The sequence below is a fragment of the Paramisgurnus dabryanus genome, chromosome 17, assembly GCF_030506205.2.
Source record: "Paramisgurnus dabryanus chromosome 17, PD_genome_1.1, whole genome shotgun sequence".
NCBI lineage: Eukaryota > Metazoa > Chordata > Actinopteri > Cypriniformes > Cobitidae > Paramisgurnus > Paramisgurnus dabryanus.
In genome coordinates this window covers 29,313,974-29,340,212 of record NC_133353.1, presented here as the reverse complement: position 1 = coordinate 29,340,212, position 26,239 = coordinate 29,313,974, and the positions used below count along the sequence as shown (strand labels likewise).

At 39.3% G+C, this 26,239-nt stretch overlaps 1 protein-coding gene across 1 annotated transcript; it reads right to left on the bottom strand.

The window, feature by feature from the left end:
- Positions 1-44: 44 nt before the first annotated feature.
- rpap1 (RNA polymerase II associated protein 1) lies at positions 45-26,151 on the bottom strand. Its single transcript, XM_065288370.2, has 24 exons — positions 25,672-26,151; positions 24,687-24,841; positions 24,508-24,600; positions 24,217-24,400; positions 23,956-24,114; positions 23,487-23,693; positions 19,434-19,549; positions 19,159-19,257; positions 18,926-19,027; positions 15,966-16,133; positions 15,696-15,875; positions 15,393-15,527; positions 12,483-12,653; positions 11,182-11,339; positions 10,831-11,001; positions 10,396-10,591; positions 8,962-9,071; positions 8,188-8,383; positions 7,940-8,086; positions 6,034-6,176; positions 2,264-3,014; positions 1,945-2,121; positions 448-504; positions 45-319 (listed from the first exon to the last, which is right to left on the bottom strand). The coding sequence occupies exons 1-24, from the start codon at positions 25,859-25,861 to the stop codon at positions 176-178; spliced, it is 4,209 nt and encodes a 1,402-aa protein (XP_065144442.2). The 5' UTR covers positions 25,862-26,151; the 3' UTR covers positions 45-175.
- Positions 26,152-26,239: the final 88 nt, after the last annotated feature.

The window sequence follows — 26,239 nt, the reverse complement described above, 5'->3', positions numbered from 1 at the left end:
TCAAAAATCTTTTGTTCATTAGAAAAAACATATGGACGCAATCAAACACATACAAAGATTTATTTAATATAAATTTTCAAGTTTTATATTTGCCATAAATCACTGAGAATTGGTAGCCACAACTCAATCAGGAGAGGATTTTTTATGTCTGCGACATAAAAAAGTTTTTTCTCCTTCACCTTTTTTCCATTTTCTCCCCTGTTCCCAAAATGCTTTCCAACCTGCGGGCACGAATGGGGGGCAGCTCTTCGTAGGTACTAAAGCCCAACTCGGTTTCCTGCTGGGGTAGATGGAAAAAAAGCAGGTGGTTCCTCAACACCTGGGAGACACAAAGAAACCAGAGAAGGTGAGAACATAAAAAAAACAAGAGAGAAATATAATGCAAAAAAGCAGATTGATTGCAAAGGAAAGCTTTTTTAAAGGCCCTTAAAAATACAGGTGTAATACCTCATCTGTCAGGTAGTGTGTTTTTCTTAGCAGGCTCCGACGCGTAGCCTCTACTTCCTGCAAAGATGAGTCAAACTATCAGGGTCATAACTCACAGCGCAATGACAAGACATGAAAACTAAGATACTATCAATCACATTAGCATCACTCTTCCAACATACATCATCATGCAACCGGTCCATTTGTCATTATCTGTAGGAAATACTGAGAAGCATATGTATATAAATAAATTACAATTTGCCAAAGATGTCCAGAGATCAATCATGTTGAAGGGAAAACAATTCCTATAATTATTTAGGATATACACTCACCTAAAGGATTATTAGGAACACCATACTAATACTGTGTTTGACCCCTTTTCGCCTTTTTCTCATTGCAATTGTCCATTCGCCTTCATTATCCTGCTGGAAGTAGCCATCAGAGGATGGGAACATGATGCTCATAAAGCAATGGACATGGTCAGAAACAATGCTCAGGTAGGCCGTGGCTTTTAAACGATGCCCAATTGGCACTAAGAGACCTAAAGTGTGCCAAGAAAACATCCCCCACACCATTACATCACCACCAGCAGCCTGCACAGTGGTAACAAGGCATGATGGATCCACGTTCTTATTCTCTTTATGCCAAATTCTGACTATACCATCGGAATGTCTCAACAGAAATCGAGACTCATCAGACCAGGCAACATTTTTGCGGTCTTCAACTATTTAATTTTGGTGAGCTCGTGCAAATTGTAGCCTCTTTTTCCTATTTGTAGTGGAGATGAGTGGTACCCGATGGGGTCTTCTGCTGTTGTAGCCCATCTGCCTCAAGGTTGTGCGTGTTGTGGCTTCACAAATGCTTTGCTGCATACCTCAGTTGTAACGAGTGGTTATTTCAGTAAAAGTTGCTCTTCTTTCAGCTTGAATCAGTCGGCCCATTCTCCTCTGACCTCTAGCATCAACAAGGCATTTTCGCCCACAGGACTGCAGCATACTGGATGTTTTTCCCTTTTCACACCATTCTTTGAAAAGCCTAGAAATGGTTGTGCCTGAAAATCCCAGTAACTGAGCAGATTGTGAAATACTCAGACCGGCCCATCTGGCACCAACAACAATGCCACGCTCAAAACTGCTTAAATCACCTTTCTTTCCCATTCTGACATTCAGTTTGGAGTTCAGGACATTGTCTTGACCAGGACCACACCCCTAAATCCATTGAAGCAACTGCCATGTGATTGGTTGATTAGATAATTGCATTCATGAGAAATTGAACAGGTGTTCCTAATAATCCTTTAGGTGAGTGTGTGTGTGTGTGTGTGTGTGTGTGTGTGTGTGTGTGTGTGTGTGTGTGTGTGTGTGTGTGTGTGTGTGTGTGTGTAAGATAGATAGATAGATTAGATAGATAGATAGATAGATAGATAGATAGATAGATAGATAGATAGATAGATAGATAGATAGATAGATAGATAGATAGATACTAAGAGAGATCCCAATCAGGGATACGCTTGTAATTTACCTCTGCCACTGGATCCTGGGAGAAGATGAATGCATTAAGATGAGCAACAGCCACCACATAAAGCACAGGGCACCAGTTCCTCTTCAAAGCTCCGGTTACTAGCACCCGAAAATACAGCTTTAACAGAGGCAGTGAGTCCTCCATAGGGGACGTGAACTTCTCCAGTGGAATAGGCAGCTAGGATAAACAATTGCAATGAGAAATCAAGATACAGTCCATTCAAAGTACACATTTTATCAGCATGCATGCATTACTTTGCTTTTGTTAGTCACCAACTAGTAAACATGTAAAAAATAGCATGTAAGAAAACCCCCTTTACCTTCTGCAGCGAGACCCCTAATGATCGCAACACCCCGACGTGTTCGCCAAACACAGCCAGTCTCATAGTGACACTGTATCGCCTCTGCAGTGGAAGAAGCATGAAGCAGCCAAACAGCGGGTCACCAAATGACACGGCCTCATACTGAGCCAGCAAAGCTGAATACAGGTCATGAAAAGACGCCAAACCCGGTGGAGGCGAGTTCAGATCCAGCACCTCAAGGGTCAGGCCACGAAACAGCGCCCACGTAAGCTCCTGCACAGGCTTTTCCAGGAAGAGGTCACTGGAGCACAAAAATACGCAGGCTAGCCGGGCTAACTTGGCCACTGGTGGCACCACGCTAAGCGCTTGCCCTCTCCAGCTTTCAAGAACCAGCAGCCACTGAAGGCAGTGAGTGACTGACTCCACCGATCCTGCCGGGAGAGATTCGACCTGCTGTCCGCCTCCAGCCGACCATCCCATTCGTTCATACAGGCTGATAAGTGGTAAGAAGGGCCAATCAGAGGGCAGGGACGGGCCGGTAAGCTCAGGTAGGAGATGAGAGGTGAGCCAGGGTGTTCGGCCAAGGTACCGGTCACGGGAAGTAAGCACGGCGGGTTCCATATGGGCAAGGTGGGTGAGGTAGCAACCACGGATGGAGGGCAAATGAAGAAGAGCGTCGCGCAGCAATACACCAACGCCTGGTGAAGCTTTCTCCTTGAGTTGCAACTCCGCCAATGCGGCCAATTCTGGTTCACCACGGCTGCCTTCCCTAACAATCAAAAACAAATGGTAATACTGCAATTATTTGCAGTGAATTACTTTTTAGCCAAAACCTTGACCTAGATGCTGGTTAATACAACATTTCATCTATGCTAAAACACACAATATAGTAACAGCTATGACACAAACATATGGATTTACAATATATTTATTTTACGGTTACAATACCGCAATTTAGTTCTATATAAAAGCACAAATCATGTATTCCCAAATCACTTGTTGATCCTCTTGATCTGTGTGTTTATCTTCATGTTTCTTCATCACTCAGTCTCACATGCATGTAAGTTAACCATGCTCCCTTATTTACCTAAAGGATTAGTCAATTTTCTAAAAAAAAATCCAGATATTTACTCACCACCATGTCATCCAAAATGTTGATGTCTTTCTTTGTTCAGGTGAGAAGAAATTATGTTTTTTGAGGAAAACATTTCAGGATTTTTCACATTTTAATGGACTTAAATGGACCCCAACACTTAACAGTTTTAATGCAGTTTAAAATTGCAGTTTCAAAGGACTCTAAATGATCTTAAACGAGGCATAAGGGTCTTATCTAGCAAAACGATTGTCATTTTTGGCAAGAATTATAAAAAATATGCACTTTTAAACCACAACTTCTCGTCTTCCTCTGGCTGTGTGACGCGCCAGCGTGACCTCACGTAATTGCGTAATGACGTGGAAAGGTCACGTGTTACATATATGAAACGCACATTTGCGGACCATTTTAAACAATAAACTGACACAAAGACATTAATTAGTATCATTCGACATACAACCACATCGGAACGGTCCTCTTTCTCCAAACTTGTAAACACTGGGGCGTAGTTTCACATACTTCATCCGTGACCTCTTAACGTGATGATGTATTACGTGAGGTCGCGCTTATGCGTCACACTACTGGAGGAAGATGGGAAGTTGTGGTTTAAAAGTGCATATTTTTTATTTTTCTTGCCAAAAATGACAATCGTTTCGCTAGATAAGACCCTTATGCTTTGTTTGAGATCGTTTAGAGTCCCTTGAAACTGCTAATTTAAGCTGCATTAAAACTGTTAAGTGTTGGGGTCCATTAAAGTCCATTAAAATGAGAAAAATCCTGGAATGTTTTCCTCAAAACACATAATTTCTTCTAGACTGAATAAAGAAAGACATCAACATTTTGGATGACATGGTGGTGTGTAAATTATTTATTTATTTTTTTAAAGAAAATGGACTAATCCTTTAATGAGGTATGTAACCGTTTTTACAATGTTCAAGAATGTACTTGAGGCTACGCTACATGGGAAGAAATGTCTGGTTGTGCGTCAGTCATGTGACTATATTAGTGTGATCTCTAGTGCAACTATGCATGGTAGTATTTGTTAATGAGCTTAGTTAGCCTCCATTCCTAAAGAAATTCCTAAATTTTTTGCTGCCCTCTTGTGAGCATGATGTGAAACTATGGTTAAACCTTAAACCTGGACTGTGATACATACACACAAGACCATTCTTGAAAATCATAAAGATCAACATCTGAACATAAAGCCAATACCATATATCATTCAACATCTTAACAAGGAGACAGATCTGAACATCCTGAGCCGTTTTAAAACTGGATAAAGACTAAGCTTTCATCTTGGTGTAATAGGTCTGTTTTTAGAGCGTGCCATTAATTGTCAAATTACATTATTTTAACATCAAAGAAACAGAACAATCACAAAGCACGGAGATCCATCAAAATCCAGCTGTTTCTCATCAAACCGCACCATGTCTGATCTGTAGCCACTTCAAAGATATTTAATATTAACAAGATGCGTCACTGGTACCGATATGAATGGGGAAGATTGCAATGGTCAGAATGGCCGCTCTAGTCCCGCCTCCCATTAAAAAGAGCCAATCATCAATCTGAATCCTCTGGGAGACTTTGCGCATGCACAGAATCGACAGGTTTTCCGCCTTCTAACAACAGACCTGGAGGTGTTGCAAATATGGTGGCAGGGTGACGTGAGTTACTTAAAAGGACTTACACACACACATACTGTAGCTTTAATAGAGACTGAGGATTGACACAGTGATATCTGAAGGGACTCAAGGTACAGAGAGGTCAAGATTTGACTATAATCACACCATAGATGAAGCAAAAATGATTTATTCATTTAATCTTTAAGAAAACAAAGAGGACATACCCAGCAAACATGCCTGTGCGGGCCCACTGTGGGTATGCTGTGGGACAGTGTGGGCAGGGCAAACCCAAAGGGTTAGCCCATGTGGGGCCCACAGTAGTTTGCCCTTTGGGGGCCCTATATGGGTTTACTATGGGCAAGCCCACTGTGGGTTTGCCTAACGTATTTATTGCCCAATGTGCCCACACTTTGCCCACAGTTAGCCCAAACTTTGCCCAATGTTCCCACATTAAACCCACTTTGTCCACAGTAAGCCCACACTTTGCCCAGTGTACCCACAGTTAGCCCACACTTTGCCCAATGTGCCCACAGTTAGGCCATAATTTGCCCAATGTGCCCACAGTTAGCCCACACTTTACCCACAGTTATCCCACACTTTGCCCAATGTGCCCACAGAAAGCCCACACTTTGCTCAATGTGCCCACAGTAAACCCACAGTTAGCCCACACTTTGCCCAATGTGCCCACAGTAAGCCCACAGTTAGCCCAGACTTTGGGCTGTCCCACTGTGGGCCCGCTACCGGCGTGAAATGTGGGGCACATTTGGGCACTACACTATGGGGCCCCAGTAAAACAGCCCACACCCAGCCCACACTTTGGGCTGTCCCACTGGGGCCCCATTGTGGGCCCATAGTGTGGGGCCCACACGTGCCCCGCATTTCACGCCGGTAGTGGGGCCCACAGGGGCAGCCCGCTGTGGGCCCCTATTTTTTGCCCGCAGTGGCCCCACCTGGGGCCCAATGGGACATGTTTGCTGGGTAGGCCATGAAACATTACTAGGACAGATCAAATGACACCTGACAGGCTCAACTTCACCAAACAATCACACTATATGATTTCATTACAGACTTACGGAAGAAGATTGTGGCTGAAGATCATGATGGATATGAGTTCATGTGCCAGGTGTTCACTGCCAGGAAGCAACCAGGACAACAGAGCCAAAGACACTTGGTGAAATAAAGATGCGTGTTTGGCCACCTCTGGGTCAACTGGGACCTAAATATATTTCAAGTTTAAAAAATTAATACTGATAGCAAACCTGTGGTAATTATTAACAATAAGTTAAAACAAACTAATTTATTTAAAAGGTAAATAATATACAATCGAGAGTTCAGATGCAAAACGCTCAAAGGCAGGATTTACACTGCACAATTCCGATTTGTTGATTACAGCCGATTTATTTGTCGAACTGTTCACATCATCTTTTAAAAGTGACTCGTATATCAGCATTTACAATAAACACTTGTCAAAACAATTCAAAGTAGGCATACTGACTCGGGACAGCTTAAACAACCGAGGAAGAAAAGGTTAATCCCCCCAATATCAAACTATGGTTTGAGAAACTGATATATACTCTGCACTTGAAACAAACCAGATATCTTTTAAAAGGCATCATTGGGCAATTTTACAAGATTTGGGACCCTTTCTTATGTTACCTAAAAAATAATTATACTCCTTAATCCAATGTATTGTAACTTAAAGTTATTTTGAATGTCACTGTTTTGTATATCAACAGGCTGGGGAGGGTAGTTTATATGTAATATTTTATTTATTTGAGTTTTTTTCTCTTTTTTGTGCATATTAGAAAATGAATCCTAAACAGTGTGATTATTGTAAGGTTTTTTGATAACTGAATAAAAAAATTATTTAAAAAAAAAAACAACTGAGGAAGTTAAATGTCGCAATATGCAATGAACTCGGACAAATTGATTATACAAGATTATAAAGCATAATTTCTGTAACAAGACATAAAACTTCAACATTATTCCACTTAGTGGAGCCATCGCGCCAAAGATGTGCTGCTAAGAAGAGTCATGTGATCGGGGGTGGTGTCCGCCTGAATTGACGTCATGTGCCAGCGTCGCATTTTCAATGACGCACGACACTTCTTGACATGGGAATATCCGATCTGTCTTACATTGCGGATGCGAATGCATGTATCTGATTCATATCCAATTTATTTCAACATATGAATCAGGCCTGAAACTGATCTGAGAATATCGGAATCTATGCGCTTTTTTCCTGCTTACACGTCCGTGGGTCATATCCCATCTGTGCCACTAAAGGAGAAATAAATCTGAATTGAGTCACTTCAAACAGGCAGTGTCTAAGTGCCTCTAACAAGTTTTCTTGTAAATGAGCATTTTTATCAGGTTCTTATCTTTGGGTTCAGCAATTTCACTTTAATGGCAATGTAAAGGTTATTAGTCAGTAATTGAAATGCATTATTTTTCACAAATGTCACTTTAGTTATTTAATTTGTAACAAATTAATTTGACCGTCGCTGTAAAACTCTAAGTGCATGCAAAAATCTCCACTTCCAAAAAATTCCACTTCTATGGCCAAGATATAATTAATAAGCAACTAGAAACATTGCAAATGATAAAAGTTAGATTTTAAAATGTAAAAATGAATAAACTGAACCACACATTAGGGGGGCACTGTAATGCATGTGGCTGCCACATTAACATTCAAGTACTCACAAGGGCCTAAATTGGTCTCTGATCATTTCATATTCGTCTAACGTGCACTTTGAAGACACATTTGAGTGAAATTTAACAGATTCCAGCAACAAACTGGTATTTCTGAATGGCCAGAGGCCAGGATTAAATGGATCAAAAGTATTTTATGAACATACAATACATGCCGAGAGCATTCTTATTTTTGATGTAGAAGTTTTACGGTTTTTGCATCTGAGCTCTTCATATACAGTTAAATGCATGCAAAACAATGCTGCTCTGTGTAAAAAGCAATGTTACCAGCTTGTGTGCAAGTCTAAGAAGAAAATACAACAGGTGGTGCTCATGACGTAAAATCCAGGCGCTCATGGGAGAAACAGAGGGCGTGACTCCAATACAAGAACGCAGATAACTCAGAACGGAGTCTGACAGGAGGAAAGAGCCGAACTGATGAGAGAAAAAATTTCAAATAAAAATTATAGACAAACAAGTAGCATCGCACTTTCAAGCCGTTTTTTTAAAACTTTGTACGGCATAAACAAACCTACCTTTTTAGTAAGGCCTTTGTGAATAGAGGTGATGGTGTTCAGCAGGTGGAGGAGAGCGATAGGAAGAGGCAGAGGAGAGTTGGGTCCTGCCAGATTGCTGGTGGTCTTAAGTTTAGAGCAGCACAGTCCAGGCAGACTGGGGACGACCTCCCAACCCGCTGCGCTTAGACCGGGATTACAAATCATAGAGTTGGATCTGTATCAACAGGAAAAGGTAATGTCATCACTCTATATACGACAACATTATATCATTCCAACGGCCATTTTATTTAATTATGAAAGTTGCATATTGAAGCATCTTTTTACATTATGTTATATTATGTCTTGTGATACTACATTATATTACATGTTATTTATTTGTGTTCCTGCCGTTAGTAGAGCACAGCATTAGCTGCACTAAAAGTCATGGGTTTAAAGGCGGGGTGCATGATTCTTTAAAAACACTTTGGGAAAAGGGAGTCGAGTACCAAAACACACTTGTAGCCAATCAGCAGTAAGGGCCGTGTCTATTAACCGACCCCGTTGCCTGGGTTGCGTATGTGTGGGGCGGGTCTATTAAAAGAAGGTACAGATTCTATTGGGGTAGGGGCATGTTCGTTTAGGTGATTTCAAATATTAACATTGCCGTTCAGAGATCATGCACCCCACCTTTAATCCCACAAATACTAATAAAACATAAGATGTAATGCAGTGGAAGTCACTTTGGAAAAAAGTAAAAATGCAAGATGTAAATGTGTGATTTAGACCATCTCAGAACACAATACAATACCCTACCTGATGTTGCTGGTCATATTTTGCATGGCATGATGGGTTATCAGTGGCATCAACACTTCTGAGGTTAGTGATTCTAGTTCCTGTAGACACTGAACTGGCTGGAAAGAGCTCTGTCAGATAAAACAAAAATACTGTTACTTAATAAATGATGCAATTTGCATTAACACCCATTACCTAATCTGATGTATATATGACCAAGTGAAAAATAAATCAGCAAGAAGGAAACTTTTATCTCTTCTTTTATCTTTTTAACTCACTGTCAATGAAAACCAATGACAACTAAAGTTCAAACAGCAATGTAACAAACATCATAAGCAGTTGTTTTGTGTAGAATGCAATACTTTGTTTTAATGCAGTGTTTCTCAACCTCTAGGGGGCCACAATATGACTAAAATAAGCAAAAACAACTAAGTTCATGGTGTTTGATTATTTTGTAACGAATAAACATTTGTCTAGTAAAGTTATGCCAAGCTCTAATATATTTCACATGGTAGAAATTAAGAGTGGGGGGCTTTTTAAATTTTGCTGTGGAAACCAGGGGGGCCTTGAAGTGGAAAAGATTGAAAACTCCTGCTTTAAAGGAAAACACCAGCGTTTTTCAATATTTACTATTTTATCTGAACTTAGACAAATTAATACATACTCATCTTTATTTAATGCATACACTTAATCTTTGTACAGCGCGTCGTGAATGTGTTACCATTTAGCCTAGCCCCATTCATTCCTTAGGATCCAAACAGGGATGAATTTAGAAGCCACCAAACACTTCCATGTTTTTCCTATTTAAAGACTGTTACATGAGTAGTTACACGAGTAAGTATTGGTGGCATAAAAAAAAACGTCGCTATTTTTTAAGTGGATAAAAAATGAGAACTATATTGTATGGCGGAAGAGCACTTAGTTTGCAGCACTTCGACCTCGGCCTGCAGTAACATTATCACTCCTGACTACTCCCCCTCTCGCTCCAACTTCTGTCAAATTACGACACCTGAGGTTGAAGTGCTGCAAACTAAGTGCTCTTCCGCCATAAATTCATCCCTGTTTGGATCCCAAGGAATGAATGGGTCAAGGCTAAATGCTAACACATTCACAACGTGCTGTACAAAGATTAAGTGCACGCATTGAAAAAAGATAGGTATGTATTGAAAAACGGTGGTGTTTTCCTTTAAGGGACGTGACTTGCAAATATGCTAAGCACATATATTTTTGCACTTTATATATATAGTGTTTATCACCTACTGTATATTACAAAAAACATCCTGATTTAGGTAACCTGATAACCTGAATATGCCAAAGAGTATCCTAACTAAATTCACTATTCCGACTCCAAGTTAAGATATATAATGTAAATATCATTCTGTGACAGGATCACTTTTCCTTACTTTGTCTTTAAGTCTTAATCATTTTACTTCTTTCTTTCTTATAGATAAATACCTGCTCACTGAGCTGTGAATAATACGCCTCCATGTACAGCAGGTAGGAGGGAATCAAGATCAGTGCGCTTGACATTTGCCCTGGGATGCTGAGCGCTCTCACACAGCCCTTGAGTAAACCAAGGACTGTGGGCTGCAGACCGGTCACATGGCTCCATGAAACGGGAGGGGGTGGAGGACAATCTGTACCTTGAGAACTGTCAAGACACAACTGTATGAATACGCCATTTTGATACTAATAAGCAAGACAGACATTACAGACAGTACATATCCTTATATACTAACATTAATATAATATCAAGTCTTTTTATGTTCTTTTCCATCAATGTTGTGCTAATGCTTTGATGTTATTTATTTATTCATTTTCACCCAGAAACCTACAGTATGCACACATAAAGTATACACCTATTGTTTATGAACAAAGATCCAGTCTCACCTAACCAGTCCTCTCTGCAGCTCCTCACAACAGCCTGCCGTGTGAGTAACCCGAGTCAAAAGCACCACCAGAGCTCTGACTCTGTCCAGCTCCAAAGGTATCACAACCTCGGATGATGAACACGTCGGGTTTGCAGCCTGCAACCTCCTCACCAGAACAGGATAGAGTTCTCTGAAATGATGATGATGATGCGTTGTTCATATAGCTCAATTGGTAAAGCATTGCATTAGCACTGCAAAGACCATGGGTTCAATTCCCAGATAATGTAATGTAACGCTTTGGGGTTATCCACATATATAAATGTAAACTAAATGTAACTGGGAAAGGAAGTGGATCACAAATAGCTCTCACAAGTACAGATTGCAGGCTTGTCCATAGCCAGCAGCCACTGCGAACATCTTCAGTGCTTCTGTACTGCAGCGCAGAGCTTCACCAGGTTCAAGCAACATCTCTGATGGTTCCTCAACAACAAAACGTGACAGAAGCTCTTTCCCTCCTAAAGAGTTCAACTGAGACACATAGACACTAGTTAGGGTCATAGCGATACAATAGATTTCATTACAAAAATGTACAACCAAAAGTGTATCATAACTTCCCCTAAAGAGAGGAAGCAATTTTTTTATAATTAAGCATAATTTAGCAATCTATAATTTATAATCAAAGACTTTGCTGCCATAACATGGCTGCAGAAGGTGCAATGATATTACGCAGCAGCCAAAAATAGTCCCCTTAGTAACTTTCAATAGCAGGGGACTATTTTCGGCAGCTGCGTAATATCATTGCGCCTCCTGCAGCCATGTTACGGCAGCAAAGTCCTTGATTATTACGCCAAAATGAGAGTATAGTTCCTAGCCATATCTGCCTTGCAACTTTTTATTTTTTGTCGGTCTTAGAAGTTAGTACACGATGTAACTACAGAAGAATCAAGTTTTAAATAGGAAAAATATCCAAACTCTTTGGTTATTTTTGAGCGCGATGCTAATGGTCTAATTGGATTCAATGGATTGTGCTAAGCTATGCTAAAAGTGGTAGCGCAAGACCCGGAGATCAGCTGAATGGATTCCAAAAGGTTAAGAATCAAATGTTTAAAGGAATAGTCTACTCTTTTGCCATATTAAACTATGTTATTACCTCAACCTAGAAGAATTAATACATACCTATCTTTTTTCAATGTGTGCACTGTACAGCGCGTTATGAATGTGTTAGCATTTAGCCTAGCCTCATTCATTCCTATGGTACCAAAAAAAATTTTCATTTTGTGGCACCATACTTACTAGTATAACTCCTCAGGTAACAGTCTTTAAATAGGGAAAACACGGAAGTGTTTGGTGGCTTCCCTGTTTGGTACCATAGGAATGAATGGGTCTAGGCTAAATGCTAACACATTCACGACACGCTGTACAGTGCACGAATTGAAAAAAAAAATAGATATGTATTAATTCGTCTAAGTTGAGGTAATAACATAGTTTAATATGGCAAAAGGGTAGACTATTCCTTTAACTATAGGGGAACTGGAAAATGAGTTTTTTTATTGTCCTTGTAAGACTTAAGCAGGAGTAGGAGACATACCAATCTCGTTAGAAGTATCATAATCATTTATAATTAATAGGTGCTTGATACCGTTAACTTATGTCACCCATTAAAAAACGTACTATTCTGGCACAAGCATGCCGCCCGGCACTTGCTAAAACGCGAAGCAGCTTCATCGCCAAGGCAACAGGCAGTCCATATAAAGAGGAGGGAGCCTGTGAAGTCGGAGGAGTCCATGAGACAGGAAGAAACTCAGAAATCACAGTGCCCATCAGCCGTGGGCAGTCCAAAATCTAAGGGGAAAAAGTTTTCCATATAATGAAAATTGAAAACAAAGAGGGAAAAAATTTATCTAAAATTCACATTTAGCAGATACTTTTGTCTAAACATCGTACAGTGCATTAAAACTATACATTTTAATACATTTAAAGATGTTTCCAAATAAGAAATGTCATATTTTAACACAAATTTGCTAAGGTCCTATTTAAAGGGATAGTTCACTGTCATCATTAGATCAAGTTCTTCCAAACCTGTATAAATTTCTTTGTAATGCTAAACACAAATGAAGATATTTTTTAAAATGTTAAAGGATAATTCCGGTATTTAACACTTTGAGTCTCATTTCAGGTTTGTTTTGGATGAACTACAGTGATGGACACTGAAATTTTGACAATGGGTCGTGTCTTGACTTTTTGACTTGTTTAGAAGCATCTCTTGAATGCTTCAAAATGGAAGTCAATGACCATGCACAAACATGTCATTATCACTCTCACCGCCATTGACGAGATATCTCGTCAATTAAGAGAAAACGCTTCCCCGCCAATGACAAGATTTTCCGTCTTTCCCCAATAGCTATTATCCACCAGGTGGCGCCCTTCCGCAACTTTTTAAACCCGGAAGTATTGTTTACATTGCATGTCCGTGTCTGTTTTAAAGATCGCTCTGAATGGGATCTCTATGAAAAGTCCGTCACAAAAATGGAATTATCTCTGCTTTTTGCTCAAAATGTGGTGTTTTTGCAGAAATCTACCCATTTTCAAAAGCTGATTACAAAAGAACCACTGAAGGTAGGATGAAACGGGTTTTTTTTTGTTTGAAAGCAGAGGGTCTGCTCTTTCATTTGGTATATTGTATGTTTATATATTTAAAGAAGAACATTTTCTGGAAGGCATTGAACTTTGGTGAAAATCATGAAAAACGCTGGCGCTGGCTGGCAACTTTTTTTAAAAACGCTGATGGTGAAAGAGTTAAAACAACACTTAACGTTAATTTTCAAAACTGTGCGACTCACCGAGTGGTTTGTGGTGTTCGTTGATGATTAAAAACAAGTTGTGTAGCGAAATAAAGTTTCTGTCGTGTTTTATTTGGCATTTTGTAAAATTCCACTGACTTCTCTTGGAAGACTCATTGCTCGCTGATATATCACTCCGCCACCGGGAAACAGAAAAGGGTCTGTTTACATGTGGTTGTAGTTTATTCGCTCGGTTTCTCTCAGAAGAAATTTTTCCCATTTTTGATGGCTCAGTGCCCAACTTTAGGTTTGAAGTTGAGCTCGATTGTGACTGTCTATACGCTAGACACCGAGCGTACTTGTATGGCAAAGTGGTTGTCGCCATCAAGTGGTCGGGAGTGTGCTAACGCTTCAGACTCAAATATAGAGCGGAAGTATATACGCGGTTGTGAGGTATCTGAAAAAATAGTTCCACTATAGCAAATAACACGGATTGAAATCATACATTGCGCCAATATATTTGTTTTTAATCATCAACGAACACCACGAACCACTCGGTGAGTAGTACAGTTTTGAAAATGAACGTTAAGTGTTGTTTTAATGACATGTTTGTGCATGGTCATTGACTTCCATTCTGAAGCAGTCAAGAGACGCTTCTAAACAAGTCAAAAAGTCAAGACACGACCCATTGTCGAAATTTCTGTGTCCATCACTGTAGTTCATCCAAAATAAACCAGAAATGAGACTCAAAGTGTTAAATACCGGAATTATCCTTTAATAACCAAGCAGATCTGTGGCACTATTCACTTCCATAATATTGTTTTCCTACTATTGAAGTCAATGATGCCCCAGATCTTCATTTACAAGTTTGGTACATGATGACAGAATTTTCATTTTTTTATCTATTTAACATTTTTTACGATTTAGAAACAGTCAAGTTCAAGGATCCTTTATGTATTCTGTGTGTATTTTTATATTTTTTCAAAAAGTGACACATTATAGTAATACATGATGTTAATATTTAACAAATAATAAACAAATTCACATTCAAATATTTACATATATAGTAAGCTTATGTATTGACATGTCATTACATTTTTATAAATACATCTTGATATATATTTGAAGAGTTTCGTTGCAAAACGAGATAAATCCATTTTTTTTCCGTTTTTGTCAAAACATGTTTATTATTACGCTATGATGTTATTATTTTGTTTTATGGTGCTACTTAGCTGTATTTTTTAATTTATGAAGGTTTAAATCAAAACAAACCAACTGCAGTTGAACTGATATTAATTGGAATGCACAACCAAAAAACGAGATTTCTGAACAATTAAAAAAAAAGGATTTATCTGGTTTTGCAACGAAACTCTTCATTTTTAAAAAGTTGTACATTATAAATACAATTTACATTTCAATATTTGCAATACCATGCATCTCATAATTTTCCTATATTCTATGATTTCTTTATTTTTATTTGTATATAGTTTTTCTTATGTTATTAGGTCCAACATGTATTTTGTGTAAAGTTGCTTTTTTGCACAATTCAAATTTATGAAAAGCACTATAGAAATCAATTTGAAAAAAATTGAACTGTGTACTTGTACTTATCGTACATGCATTTCCTGGGAATCGAACCCATTACATTTGTGTTGAGAGCTACAGAAACATTATTAAGCTACAGTGAAACTAAACAAGGCTACAGTTTTGCTGATAAAAATAACTGTACAGCTTTAAATCTTAAATTCAAGGCTTCACAATTGTGAAATATCACATTACAGGTAGATTATATCATGTTTACCTGTGCAGCTGCTGCAGTCGAGTGGCGAGCGATTCGGATCAAAATTTCCAGGATATCAAGGACAACTCGAGGAGGCGGTCGAACAACCTCCAAAATATATCGTAGTCGAGGAAGACCCTGCATCTTCAGAAAACCCTGAGAGAAATGCAGTTTCATTAGAAATATCTCATTAGACATATTCACCAGCCCAGTTGAAAGGTTTTTTAGTGACAAATTTTAGCAATTGTATAACTTTATAAACCAGGTAAGGATTGTGTCAGCTACAAGTTTCTTTTTTAAAGGTCAATGTCAGAGCCCAGTTACCTTGATGACATCCTGCCTGGCAACATCATGATCTGCCTTCATTTCCTCTTTCTCCTTAGCAGAAAGTTTCATGGACTCATCAATGTTTTCATCATCCTCATCTTCATCCTCCTGAGCTGTGGGCAGCAGAGGAAAGGTGGCCATCCCAAGCATCCATGAAAAAGCGTTGTCTAAGCACTCCTAGTGTAAGACAAACAAAAACTAAATGTAAACATTTTTGCGCACGTGATCAACACAGAAATTGAATTAAATAAGATGACTGCATTTTACTTCATCATCAGATGAAACCAGTAGAGCTCGCAAGGCATGCACAGCTGCTGACATCACGCCTTCCACGCCGTCATCCAATGAAAAGCGCAGAAGAAAGAGCAGCCCTGCATCCAGTAAAGAAGACAAGACACTGCCCTTCAGAAAAGCTGTGTATTCACCTACGCGAGCCTGGATGGAGAACAACCCAGAACAGTCTAAAAAGTCAAATCTAAAGCAGAAACATACATTTGAGTATTTATGAGCCACATAAGATGCAGCAAAATTTCTATCCTGCCATAAACATCAATTTGGAAATAAAGTATATAACGCAGGAATAGTAGATCGTATTTCAGTCCCTCCAGAAAAACGCGATTATGCGATCACATGATTCAATGCATAATTAGCCAAAGTCCGCATATTTATGCGGAGGCCGCATTTTTTAAATACGCCGCACTTTCGCCCCATAAATTGCAGATTTCTGCTCGCAAAATATGCGGGGCTTGCATGATTTCATAATCCCCGCATTTTCCTAGCAAAAAGTCATATTTATCATAGCAGAAAGTTGAAAAATGTTGCATTTACTTCACACATGCGCAGCCATGTCCCCTGATGTTATGGGAATGTTAGGAAGTGACGTAATTACGCGACGTGAACATCAATGAAAAGCTGCAAAAACTTTTTGCGCAATTTTGGCAAGTTCACGCAATTTCATCACATAAAATTACATAAATATCCCGCATATTCCATCGCATTTTTTAAGAAAACGTAATGCAAGATCAAGGATTTTTGCCCGCAACAATCACAAAAAATTTCTGGAAGGACTGGTATTTATCTTTTTTTGCATTTGTGTGGTCAAATTTAACTGGAATGTGCAAAGCTAATCGGATTGCTACCCAATTCATAAAAACGCATTACAAGGTGCAATGTGGAACCTTTATGGTGCGTTCACACCTAACGCAAATAAAGTGTTAAGCGCAAGTGATTTACATGTTAAGTCAATGCAAAGATGCGAAAGACATCCTACGGCACGAATTCAGCATTTAAGGCCTTTGACGGAAGTAGAGTTAAAAAATGTGAACTTTGGCGGATTTATTAGCAGCACGTTAACCAATCAGGAGCTTGCTTTAATAGTGACGTGATTACAATGTAGCGAGCAGAGGCAGAAATACGAAACAGCAATAGAGGATAAAATCATTGTCGCTGTATGTGGACCCCCAGAGCTGTATGACACATCTTCATACTTTTATAGAAACAGGAAAAAAAAGGCTCTTGCTTGGAAGAAAGTGAGTGAGGAGGTCGGACAATCTGGTAAGTGGTAAAAAATGCTCTTTACTCAATTTAAGCCAAATATACATATACATATATATTATACATATTGAGACTACAAGCTAGGTAAAGCCAGCAAATTGATTGCATTTGCAACTGACTTTCATGCGCGAATGAGCTAACTCAAAATGTTCAAGCACCCAACTACACGCAATTAGGGGTGCACCGAAATTTCGGTCGCCGAAAATTTCGGCCGAAAATGGCATTATCGGTTTCGGGCCGAAATAAAAAATCCAGCCGAAAATGTAAACCGAAAATGAATGTCAACCGCGCCCCTCCCATCTGTGCGCTAGCGCTTGGGTTTCACTCACGGTGATCAGTCGTCTCCCACCCCTCCCCTTCGTGCTCAAGCAGGTTTCACTCACGGTCGAGCTGTTTGCACGCGTCTGCAAAGATTAAGCATGTCTTGATGTGTAAACTTTAGAGAGAGTCGCGCTAATGTGTCTCATACAGTAATCCATTAACATACATTTGGCGAATAAAGCAATGAAACAAAACGTAACGTTTTTATGTGGAGCGACTATTGCGCTGTTTGGGATTCACCCTCGGTCTCTGTATGTGCATGCGTTTAAGTGCCCTCGATAGTGCACATAAGAGAGAAACGCGTTTAAAAAAAAACAAGCAAACATAAAATCTCGCTGTTATTGACAGGGCACATATAAACAAAATTCTCTCCACAGTATTCTTTTTCTAATAAAAACATTTGTTTATGTCTTAAGTGTATGTATAGATTACAGTCAGATTAACCTACTTAAATCTGTGTCATTAATGTTAATCAAACAACCCATGACAAAGAGACAAATAGCTCTAAAAAATAATTATATATTTAATTGATTGTGTTATGATTCATTTAATTTGATTTCTGTACCTAATGCTAATTTCAGACCTTATTAATGTACAACTTTGTTCTCTTTTATAAATGTTTGCAATTTCTTTATTGTTTATTAGATTTTTCCCACCTGCTTTTTGCTGATCCGAAAAATAATCTGATCTGTGCCTCAAAAACTGTAATGTGATCCGAACTGTGAGTTTTTTTTATTCGTCACACACCCCTAGTAAAGTTAGTACACAGTGATGGCCATAAATGCAATTGTACTAATAATTGGCATAATAATTTATTTCGGGGTTTCGGTTTTTCGGCCTTGGCTTCCTTTTTTCGGTTTTCGGTTTCGGCCAAGAATTTTCATTTCGGTGCATCACTACACGCAATATATTCGCTTCATTCGTGTCTGGTGTGAACGCACCATTAGAAGGACCCCTTGACAGAAATGCAATATAATATACATAACAGTATTATCAGTGGTGTATAAAGACCTTACAAAATGAACTACACTAAATGGACATATTGCCCTAAAGAGCACTTCTTGTTACTATGTTATCTCAGATGATGACGTGTTTGTCCTGTGGCAGCTACTGTAGCTTGACTATGGGTTTCGAAAAGGAGGGTTGAGCTGTGGACTGAGCCATTGGTTGCAATTCACATTCTTACCACTAGATGCCATTAAAAGTCCAACATTGCACCTTTAAGTGACTAAGTATACAGGCACCTATCAGGATCCAACATTCAAAATACTCTACTAATAAAAATACAAAATTGACCAATTTCCTACAAAATATAATTAAAATGGACTTGTGTTTGCTCATTGTTTGTTTACTTTCGAAAGGATATTAGCGAGAGTGCTGACTGCCAGACTGCGTTGTTGGTTTAGCTGACTGCGAGAGAGAATGAAAAGCTCCTGCAGTGAGTAGCCAGCCAGCTGGAACAAGGAAAAAAGAAAATTATAGTTAGTATTACATATTATTAAATATGTTTTCCAATTCGTGACATCAGCTCTATTTCACTGCCAGCTTGGCGTCTAGACAAAATTCAGTAGCTGAACTCACTAACCTCTGGCTCCTCTCCATGGTGATGCAGACCCAAATGGGTGGGCAAGTCTTTATTGGGTGGGATGAGAGTACCGGCGAAGTCAAATCGTGCTTGCATAGCCTGAAAAAAAATGAAGTGTTATTCAAGCAAGCAAAACCTTATTTTACATACTATTGAATTGTGAGTATATGATTGAATGCTATAGCAAAGCAATATAAGCTTCTTAACCACAACAAAATGAGAGTGGTGCCACAGTGGTTGCAAAAGTGTGGCTATGCAGGTTTCCAGGTTTGTACCTTTTTGGTGCTCTGCTTCTTGGGAGGAGGAAGGTCTCTTGTCCATTCCAGTTTTTCTGGCTCCAACTTGTCCATGTGAAGCCAATCCTTCTGTGGTTTGATTGGAAGCTCATCCTCTGTTAAAAGCAACATTAATAAATTCAATTAAAGTATTAATAAAAATAATACAAATTAGACTCATGGGTGTCAGAACCATTATATGTGGGTGGGATAAGACCCACCCACTTTTTAAGACCAATGATATTGGACTCACTTTTTCTCTAATTTAGCGCATATATCTGTTCAATTGTCCGAGCGCCGTCAGTCAACTTTTTTCCAAAGTTTGCTCTTCTAAGCTGTATCAGAACTAGGAAAATGAAGTCTTACGTTGTCTGAACTTTGTTTGAAATGACGTTAAATCAATTTGTTCTTCTACTTGTCTGAAATAGGTTATATCGGGGCCTACTTACTGTACAGTAACACCTGGTATTTCACGTTGTCATTCATTTGCTGGCCAAAGTCAGACAAAGCCACATTAAATATAGCTTGGGTCTATTCTTCAAAGATAGTCTGTAAGATTTGTTTGTCTATTTTATTGTCTTCCAGGCAACAATCCGATGACCCACAAAACACCACATGCTGACTGCAGTGTAACTCCAAAAGCAGTGCTCTCTGAAAAGTAACCCCAAGTGTTCCCATTCGTAAATGTCAGTGAGTCCTTCTTATCTCCATTACACAAAAACGGATTGGTGCTTGCTCTAGCTAGCTCTGCGCTAATCAGACTAATTGAAATTGATGCATGTGCCTTTGCATGCTGGGCAACTCAGCTTAGCTGGACAGATCTGCCAAGTAGACAGTTCTGGATGTGTGCGGCTAGCTCCAAGTGCAGGGTGAATAAAAACTGGAAACTGTCCAGATGCACTTGAGCTGACGAGATTGTGAAGACCACATCCGATACATTAGTTTAACTTTCCAATGCTGCATGCATGCAGATCAGTCCAAAAACCCTATAAGCCTATTCATGGGGAAATGCTGCAATACAGTGATTTAAATATGTATTAAATGAAAATAAAATTATGTAAGATTTCCTCCTTAAATAGCATTGTTACAATATTTAATCCCAATACAAGACCATATGTTCGATATTAAATATGTTGGGGGTTTTTTAGTTAAAATACAATAGAGCTAAACGGTATTGAAGAAAACCCAAATAACTTGCAAAATGATGCAATATATGATGTGTGATACGGTAATGCTAAACACTGGTAAGATGATCAATCAGTTTAAATTGTAATAAAACATATTTCAAGAATTTACGTTATTTTATTTCAATCAAAAATCATTATTTTATATAAATTAATATTTATATGATGTGACATGATAGAAAATAGTCAGTAAAAATATATGCTTTCCCTGTATGTCCCCTCTGCCTGTCTGCTCATCTCAAGTTCAGCTGTGGGACAATTGAGAAATTGGCCACAGAAGGTGGGTCTTTGTAGCCTGACGTTGTCAGAATTTGAGTCTGATACCGCTCCATTGAGCTAAAATTATGAGGCGTGTCTCAACCGAAAAATGCCTCTGCACTCAATTGGATAGACATACGACCAATCAGAGCAACGGAGTGTGTGATGTTGAAATGGCGTCTTTAGCAGCCTGACCGAACTGCTAGTAATTTCGCTACAATGATACTAACATCATTGTAATTATACTAAGTCTGAGTTAGCGAAGGTACATCAACACCTACTATGTTTACAACATTTCATTTATATCACAACATTAAGTATTTACTAAGTCATACAGTAAGACTAATGTTATCTCTTACCATTTGTACGATAGGTGAACTTCATCCACGACGACAGCTACCCATTACGTTGGCTTGAAAAATATCGGAGCCTAGCATGTCCCTCCACTTATTCAGCAGTCACGATTCCAGGCTTCCGAAAAGAAGCTGGCAACGACCGCTAATTACATCCATCTCGTCGTGCACGCCGAGTTGCATCGCAATGATACCCATTTCAGTTGCTTCTTTAACTTTGTCCTCCATAGAAAGGACGGCGAAAACATAAACAAATGCCTTGATCGCGTTTCTCTGTTCCTCTTTTTAAATCAATGCTCTGTCGATATCTTTTAGAACAGACTCAATGTCAGAATCCACACATCTGAATTCACCAGCGGCAGCCATTTCATTGTAAACAGATTGAACACACGCGCTCTTTGGTGACGTGGTTGATACGTTACTGTTGATCATCTGTCCATCATCGTATAAAGCCCGCCCTCACAATTTGATTCGTCGGCCTGTTTTGGTATTCGCATAGTAGCTCCTCAACGGTGAATCCCCAGACCGATCTTCCCCGTATTTCAAATGTGGTGGGCGGGGCTAAGATCGGCTGGCACCCAGGCTAGGGTCTTTGTAGAAGTTTAGCCAATTGTTGATTCAGGAAATAAATACTTATTATGACAGAAAATTGCCAATCAGCATCCTCAAATCGAATTCAAGATGGCCAACATTTTTGTTGCCCCAAACTGCGAGAGACAGGGGCGCAATTTTTACTTTGTGACAATCGTAGTCACAGTTTTCACTTGTTCGGGCAATCTCCTTCAATGTCCGTTTGAGAAGATAACTTTGCTTATGGTTCTTTACCGTTCTTCTTTAAAAAGTGGTTGTGTCCTGAATACCAAAATTTTTTACTACGACCATGGTTTTGTTACAAATAAATCCTTAGACCTATTTTTGCTACAGAAACCATAGTTCAAACATAGTACTTGTAGTATAACTTAAAGCATTTCAGTATCAGCTGCGCTTTTTAACACACAAGATCCCCGAATTTAACAAATCAGTAATCAAAAGACGTTCTAATGTTGCATTCACACCAGACCCGAATGATGCATTAAGCACAAGTGATTTACATGCAAAGACGCAATAGGCATCCTGTGGCGCGATTTAAGCATATTTGCATCTGAATTTTACAGACAAGTGATGCAAATTTCTTGCGCGAATGAAGCAAGTTAACTCAAAAATGTTCAAGCATCCTTTGCTTCATTCGCGTCTGATGTGAACGCAGTGTCACAAACAACACTGGATCAAATTTTAAATAAATTCTTATGAAATCAGTAAAAGCACAAGGCATATGCTCTTGAGATAACTTGAATAGGAATATACAGAATACTTATTTTATTAAATATTAAATATTGCAAAAGTAGAACGACCAATTAAAAATTATATTAATATTTTATAAGAATAATATTGTTTTTGTTAAATATACCAATATCTACATGCACTTTTGGTTAAAGGAATAGTCTACCCTTTTGCCATATTAAACTATGTTATTTACCTCAACCTAGACGAATTAATACATACCTATCTTTTTTCAATGCGTGCACTGTACAGCGCATTGTGAATGTGTTAGCATTTAGCCTAGCCCCATTCATTCCTATGGTACCAAAAAAAAGTTTTATTTTGTGGCACCATACTTACTGGTATAACTCCTCATGTAACAGTCTTTAAATAGGGAAAACACGGAAGTGTTTGGTGGCTTCCCTGTTTGGTACAATAGGAGTGAATGGGTCTAGGCTTAATGCTAACACATTCACGACACTCTCTATAGTACACGCATTGAAAAAAGATAGATATGTATTAATTCGTCTAAGATGAGGTAATAACATAGTTTAATATGGCAAAAGGGTAGACTATTCCTTTAATTGTTCTGAAAGTGTATGAAATTTTGTTTACCTCTATTGAATTTTCAACAACTCCTAACATTTTTAATTAATATTCAAATCCAAAATTACTACATAATGGTGTATATATTATTTTAGACCCTGTCTGTCAAACTCAAAGCACCACCCTCAGGCTGATTTGCGTAAGGACACTAAATGTCTGGCAAAAATATGTTCAGTTATCTAACTTTAAAACGTATACTTTGTGGCACCCCCCAAAAACAATTTTGCACCTGCCGCCACTGATTTCGATATGTCTTGAAGCCCAGAATCAGGAAACCCAAAACTGTCATAGTATGCGATTTCAGATGCAAAGATTTTGTCTGGCCAGTTTTCACTATAGTATAAATGGCTCACCTATAACTGGAGGTTGAACTTCAGGCTGATTTCCATCCTCCTCCTGATCATCTTCCATGGCAACTCCTGGAAATTCCTCATCTTGTGTTGTATAATCTAAAGCGGTGCTACTAGATGAAGGTTTATTCACTGAGACCTCTAGTTGCGCAGGTCCTGATGGGGTTTTCTGTGCTTTCCGAGATCTGACAAAGTCCACTAATCTTGAGTCTGAAAATACAAACATGCCAAACCACAGTAGCAGTAAGAATATGTTAAAAGTTACATTTTGGCAAGCAACTGCTAATGTTTTGATACAAATTACAATAGTGAATTTTAAAGAGTTCATCCCAAAAAATGTTTAGCTTAGGCAGTCTGACCAACATCTCCTTTTTTTCCACAGAAGATATCAAAAAAGAAGTTGAATAGAATTTAATAAAGGTTTATAAAATTATGACAACATTTAAAAAATTTCGCATTTCAACCAGCTCACCAAGTTGGGCCAGCAGCTTCATCTGTTCCTCCAGTATCTCACTCTGGGACATGGCCTGCAGCTTTGCTTGGTTCTCCTGATGGATTTTCGTCGTCTCCATTGCACTGTTAGCAATCCCAAGTCCTTGACCTGACACTAGCAATGGGCCTCCAACAGCATCTAAAGCAGAAACAAAAATGAGATCAATTGTTTGTTTATCATAAGCTTTAGCTGATCAAAAACAAAAATGTGATGAATTTTAATAAACAAGCACTGACGTACCCATAACATCTGATGTAGATTTCTCAGTGTGCATGCTCTCTGGTGGTTGAGAGAAAACATTTGTGGCTTTGCATGACTGATCTCTAGTCTCACAACCACTTGAGCACTGTGTAACGTCCTTGTTAGTTCGCTGTGATGCAATTTGACGGGCAAAAATACTTTTTCTGCCTCTAGATTCTTGCCCCTAAGTGCACAGAGAAATGTTTAAGACTATCAGGCAAAAAAAACTATGTAACAGATTCAGATGGGAATGAGTTTGCGGTTTGTTTCATATTTTGAACGTCTTCTCACCTCACTCTTTACCACAGATCGATGTAGGACTTTAGGGAAAGCAGTGCTTGTGAAAGATGGTAGGGACACGGGTATAGCACTAGTGTCTCTCTCCTAAAGACAGACATAAGCAATACATCTTGAATCAATTTGAAGTGTGTAACATAGCCTTTAAGAAAAAAATTAAGAAGGGTACTCACAATGATTCTGGACAGGACAGCAGTGATGTGAGTATCATGCCTGTCCAGTCTCTCTTCTGGGTCCTCATCCTCAAAACGCACTCGATTTTTTTCCTGTTTAAAACGTGACTTCTTTGGAGGTGCAGGCGTCAGGGTGGGAATCTGATCAGGGAGGTCTAAGTATATGCAGATATAAAGAAAAAATACAATCGCAAATTTAGACAGAGACGCTTGCAAACGCAAGGCGCGACGCACTTCCTTTTTAAAAAAAAGAGCAGTGCGACGCGGCTTTTCATATTGCTAAGCAACCACCGAGTCAGCTGTCTTGTCAATCAAATATTGAAGCGTGAGCGCTCTTTTGCTGTTAACTGTCATATCAGCAGAAACTTTAAAAAGAGGACGCTTGCTCTGACCTTGTTTGAGGGTGAGAGGTGCACAAACACGCAGGAGAGAGTGAGCGAGTGGAGTCCGGTTCTTCAAAGCAACTGTAAACTTCCCTCGCCACAACGTAAGGCCCGCCTCTCCCCTCATTCGATTGGACAATGGAAAGACACGAATGACGTCGGGCGCTTCTCCGCTCTCAGCGCTCTTTCAAAAACGCGTCCGCGGCAGGCGGCAAAAAACCGCAAGGCGCTCGGCGCGCATAAACAGCGCGCAAACGCGCCCTGCCCATAGAATATCATTCAAAAAAGGCGCCTGCAACTGCCATAAACGCTATTGGTGTGACTGGCCCCTTACAGTGCTCTTTGGAATACTTGATTCTGATTGGTCCCATTTGGAGATCTCCAGCCACCCTTCTTTTCATAATGGGCTTCTGATCACCCTGTTGCAATAACATATCCTATAAGTGGATATATGTAAAGATCTGAAAGATCATCTCGAGTGCATATACTGTCAGTAAAGCAAAAACAGGGATATTTAGCTAAATGTTTAGACATGCCATAAAAGGTGTTTCAATAACAAAACCAGGCTAAGTCACACTACAACGACTTTATTTGTAACCCACCTTCTATAGTCACGACATCCCTCTGATTGTCCTGCTCCTCGTGTCCAACATCAGCACCGGCTGTGTCTCCTCTGCGTTTATCAGGACGCTTGACTACAGTGACAGTAGGGCGGCCGCCCGTTGCCAGAAACTCCCGCTGCTGTTGGAGCAGATCCGCCTCACTGTCCGCCGACGTGGGACGTCGCAACATCCCGGAAAAACACAGATTCCACTTATGTTTCAGATGTAACGAAAATAATAATTCAACATAAACTGTCACAGCATCTTGCACTGGGACTTGCAATCTAAAAAGTTTTCTGACAGACTTAGTAAATAACTGGACCAGCACCAATCTAACGCAAGGTCAGCAAAAACCCAGATATGAGTGAAAACGTTTATTAAACTTTACAGCTTTGTTTCTGCAGGTCTTCTGTCCCAATGTAAACCAAACACATGCCGTTTACAGACACGAGTCAACGTCCGGGTCAAGTGTAACACATTACAAAATAAAAGCCCTTTGGTTTAAATTTTAATATATATAAAAATGATTGCTAATAAAAAATACACGTTATATTTTGGCTATGTATTT